This window comes from Echiichthys vipera, assembly GCF_963691815.1.
Source record: "Echiichthys vipera genome assembly, chromosome: 16".
Classification (NCBI taxonomy): Eukaryota; Metazoa; Chordata; class Actinopteri; order Perciformes; family Trachinidae; genus Echiichthys; species Echiichthys vipera.
The window spans coordinates 29,510,681-29,515,680 of NC_139841.1; the positions used below are offsets into that span (position 1 = coordinate 29,510,681).

The window sequence follows — 5,000 nt, forward strand, 5'->3', positions numbered from 1 at the left end:
GTTTGATAGAAAGTCTAATAATAGTTTTATTATAATAATAATAATAATAATAACTGACTCTTTTCTCCTGGTCCCTGAAATAACTTGTGAATCAGAGCGTTCATCGTTAAAAGGACACTTTATTGTGACACACTTCCTTCCTCAGGTTTAACGAGGACAAACACAAATTTAATCACATAATTTAATTAAAGTTAATGAGAACGTAATTAACCTGAAACTGAAGTGGAGCGAGAACAGAAACTAAAGTTTACAGCAGGACGCAGCCTCAGCGTTTTATTTAACGTGAATAAGAAACTTAAACCGCCGTGAACTCACCGACGTTAACACTTTGGGTCATTGTTGACGTTTTTATTTCTATAAATCCATAAATCTGCTTTAAAAACATGAATTTCTGTAAAAACGAGGCTGGAAAATCGTGTTTTTGTGAATATTTAAAAGAGAAGTCAGAATATTTTAAATAAAACATTTATAATATTTTGAGGAAAAAGTTTGAAATATATCGAGATATTTTTAGAAAAGAAATAAAATTATTATACAAAATATTTGTGATACTTTGGAATATTTAAAATAAAATATTTTAAATAAAACAGTTATAATATGTTTAATAAATCCTGCGTTGACGGTTTCAGCTGCACTGAGGAGAAACTGACGATGCATCTCTAATAAAAAACATTATTATTATATAAATATTATAATAATTCTCATAAACGCACCTGAGCACGGAGAAGACTCGAGCCATCTTCCCGATCGCCCGGATCTTGTTCCTGATCACCTCCTTCCTCACGGCCGGAGTTCCTCCTGCAGGACGACGACAAGACCGACCAATGAGAGGAGAGAGAGAGACCGACCAATGAGAGGAGAGAGAGGAAGAGACCGACCAATGAGAGGAGAGAGAGAGACCGACCAATGAGAGGAGAGAGAGAGACCGACCAATGAGAGGAGAGGAGACCGACCAATGAGAGGAGAGGAGGAGACCGACCAATGAGAGGAGAGGAGGAGACCGACCAATGAGAGGAGAGAGAGAGAACCAACCAATGAGAGGAGAGAGAGAGACCGACCAATGAGAGGAGAGGAAGAGACCGACCAATGAGAGGAGAGGAAGAGACCGACCAATGAGAGGAGAGAGAGGAAGAGACCGACCAATGAGAGGAGAGAGAGAGACCGACCAATGAGAGGAGAGGAAGAGAACGACCAATGAGAGGAGAGGAGGAGACCGACCAATGAGAGGAGAGGAAGAGAACGACCAATGAGAGGAGAGAGAGGAAGAGACCGACCAATGAGAGGAGAGAGAGAGACCGACCAATGAGAGGAGAGGAGGAGACCGACCAATGAGAGGAGAGAGAGAGACCGACCAATGAGAGGAGAGAGAGAGACCGACCAATGAGAGGAGAGAGAGAGAACCAACCAATGAGAGGAGAGGAGGAGACCGACCAATGAGAGGAGAGAGAGAGAACCAACCAATGAGAGGAGAGAGAGAGACCGACCAATGAGAGGAGAGGAAGAGACCGACCAATGAGAGGAGAGAGAGAGAACCAACCAATGAGAGGAGAGAGAGAGACCGACCAATGAGAGGAGGAGCGACCAATGAGAGGAGAGAGAGAGAACCAACCAATGAGAGGAGAGAGAGAGACCGACCAATGAGAGGAGAGGAAGAGACCGACCAATGAGAGGAGAGGAAGAGACCGACCAATGAGAGGAGAGAGAGGAAGAGACCGACCAATGAGAGGAGAGAGAGAGACCGACCAATGAGAGGAGAGGAAGAGAACGACCAATGAGAGGAGAGGAGGAGACCGACCAATGAGAGGAGAGAGAGACCGACCAATGAGAGGAGAGAGAGGAAGAGACCGACCAATGAGAGGAGAGAGAGAGACCGACCAATGAGAGGAGAGAGAGAGACCGACCAATGAGAGGAGAGAGAGAGACCGACCAATGAGAGGAGAGAGAGACCGACCAATGAGAGGAGAGAGAGGAAGAGACCGACCAATGAGAGGAGAGAGAGAGACCAACCAATGAGAGGACACGTGTCGTCTGTAACGTGTTTGTTGTGTAACGGCGTGGCGAGCTCTTACCCTCACACGTGTCGTCTGTAACGTGTGTGTGTGTGACGGCGTGGCGAGCTCTTACCCTCACACGTGTCGTCTGTAACGTGTGTGTGTGTGACGGCGTGGCGAGCTCTCACCCTCACACGTGTCGTCTGTAACGTGTGTGTGTTGTGTAACGGCGTGGCGAGCTCTCACCCTCACACGTGTCGTCTGTAACGTGTGTGTGTGTGATGGCGTGGCGAGCTCTTACCCTCACACGTGTCGTCTGTAACGTGTGTGTTGTGTAAAATGTGTGTGTGTAACGGCGTGGCGAGCTGTTACCCTCACACGTGTCGTGTGTAACGTGTGTGTTGTGTAACGTGTTTGTTATGTAACGGCGTGGCGAGCTCTTACCCTCACACGTGTCGTCTGTAACGTGTGTGTGTGTGACGGCGTGGCGAGCTCTTACCCTCACACGTGTCGTCTGTAACGTGTGTGTGTTGTGTGACGGCGTGGCGAGCTCTTACCCTCACACGTGTCGTCTGTAACGTGTGTGTTGTGTAACGGCGTGGCGAGCTCTCACCCTCACACGTGTCGTCTGTAACGTGTGTGTTGTGTAACGGCGTGGCGAGCTCTTACCCTCACACGTGTCGTCTGTAACGTGTGTGTTGTGTAACGCCGTGGCGAGCTCTCACCCTCACACGTGTCGTCTGTAACGTGTGTGTGTGTGACGGCGTGGCGAGCTCTTACCCTCACACGTGTCGTCTGTAACGTGTGTGTGTGTGTGTAACGGCGTGGTGAGCTCTTACCCTCACACGTGTCGTCTGTAGCGTGTGTGTTGTGTGACGGCGTGGCGAGCTCTTACCCTCACACGTGTCGTCTGTAACGTGTGTGTGTGTGTGTAACGGCGTGGTGAGCTCTTACCCTCACACGTGTCGTCTGTAACGTGTGTGTGTGTGACGGCGTGGCGAGCTCTTACCCTCACACGTGTCGTCTGTAACGTGTGTGCGTGTAACGGCGTGGCGAGCTCTTACCCTCACACGTGTCGTCTGTAACGTGTGTGTGTGTGTGACGTGTGTGTGTGTGACGGCGTGGCGAGCTCTTACCCTCACACGTGTCGTCTGTAACGTGTGTGTTGTGTAACGGCGTGGCGAGCTCTTACCCTCACACGTGTCGTCTGTAACGTGTGTGCGTGTAACGGCGTGGCGAGCTCTTACCCTCACACGTGTCGTCTGTAACGTGTGTGTGTGTGTGACGGCGTGGCGAGCTCTTACCCTCACACGTGTCGTCTGTAACGTGTGTGTGTGTGACGGCGTGGCGAGCTCTTACCCTCACACGTGTCGTCTGTAACGTGTGTGTGTGTAACGGCGTGGCGAGCTCTTACCCTCACACGTGTCGTCTGTAACGTGTGTGTTGTGTGACGGCGTGGCGAGCTCTTACCCTCACACGTGTCGTCTGTAACGTGTTTGTTGTGTAACGGCGTGGCGAGCTCTTACCCTCACACGTGTCGTCTGTAACGTGTTTGTTGTGTGACGGCGTGGCGAGCTCTCACCCTCACACGTGTCGTCTGTAACGTGTGTGTGTGTGACGGCGTGGCGAGCTCTTACCCTCACACGTGTCGTCTGTAACGTGTGTGTGTTGTGTGACGGCGTGGCGAGCTCTTACCCTCACACGTGTCGTCTGTAACGTGTGTGTTGTGTAACGGCGTGGCGAGCTCTCACCCTCACACGTGTCGTCTGTAACGTGTGTGTTGTGTAACGGCGTGGCGAGCTCTTACCCTCACACGTGTCGTCTGTAACGTGTGTGTTGTGTAACGCCGTGGCGAGCTCTCACCCTCACACGTGTCGTCTGTAACGTGTGTGTGTGTGACGGCGTGGCGAGCTCTTACCCTCACACGTGTCGTCTGTAACGTGTGTGTGTGTGTGTAACGGCGTGGTGAGCTCTTACCCTCACACGTGTCGTCTGTAGCGTGTGTGTTGTGTAACGGCGTGGCGAGCTCTTACCCTCACACGTGTCGTCTGTAACGTGTTTGTTGTGTGACGGCGTGGCGAGCTCTTACCCTCACACGTGTCGTCTGTAACGTGTGTGCGTGTAACGGCGTGGCGAGCTCTTACCCTCACACGTGTCGTCTGTAACGTGTGTGTGTGTGTGACGTGTGTGTGTGTGACGGCGTGGCGAGCTCTTACCCTCACACGTGTCGTCTGTAACGTGTGTGTTGTGTAACGGCGTGGCGAGCTCTTACCCTCACACGTGTCGTCTGTAACGTGTGTGCGTGTAACGGCGTGGCGAGCTCTTACCCTCACACGTGTCGTCTGTAACGTGTGTGTGTGTGTGACGGCGTGGCGAGCTCTTACCCTCACACGTGTCGTCTGTAACGTGTGTGTGTGTGACGGCGTGGCGAGCTCTTACCCTCACACGTGTCGTCTGTAACGTGTGTGTGTGTAACGGCGTGGCGAGCTCTTACCCTCACACGTGTCGTCTGTAACGTGTGTGTGTGTGACGGCGTGGCGAGCTCTTACCCTCACACGTGTCGTCTGTAACGTGTTTGTTGTGTAACGGCGTGGCGAGCTCTCACCCTCACACGTGTCGTCTGTAACGTGTGTGTTGTGTAACGGCGTGGCGAGCTCTTACCCTCACACGTGTCGTCTGTAACGTGTTTGTTGTGTGACGGCGTGGCGAGCTCTTACCCTCACACGTGTCGTCTGTGTGTGTGTGACGGCGTGGCGAGCTCTTACCCTCACACGTGTCGTCTCCCTCTGACATCAGCTCGTCGTCGGAGCAGATGTTCAACACGTTCACCAGCATCTCCGTCACTATGGAAACAAGTTCACACGTTAAAGTCACAGGAACAGGAAGATCTTCACTTTCCCTTCAAAATAAAAGCCCAACAGAGAAGATTCACGTCTGAACATCTATTTTTAGTCATTTTGCATCTTTTTGTGGTGGTTTTGCATCTATTTTTAGTCATTTTGCATCTTT

The 5,000-nt window shown here is 51.1% G+C and overlaps 1 protein-coding gene across 2 annotated transcripts in view; it reads right to left on the reverse strand.

Annotated features, from left to right (window-relative positions):
- The window catches only part of ppp3ccb (protein phosphatase 3, catalytic subunit, gamma isozyme, b), a 21,249-nt gene that overhangs the window by 4,265 nt on the left and 11,984 nt on the right, over positions 1–5,000 (reverse strand). For both annotated transcript variants that reach the window (XM_083930294.1, XM_083930293.1), the window contains exons 10-11: positions 4,757–4,834; positions 714–798 (exon numbers count right to left, since the gene is read on the reverse strand). In XM_083930294.1, coding sequence (XP_083786420.1) covers positions 714–798; positions 4,757–4,834 — 163 coding nt within the window. The remainder of the gene's footprint in view (positions 1–713; positions 799–4,756; positions 4,835–5,000) is intronic.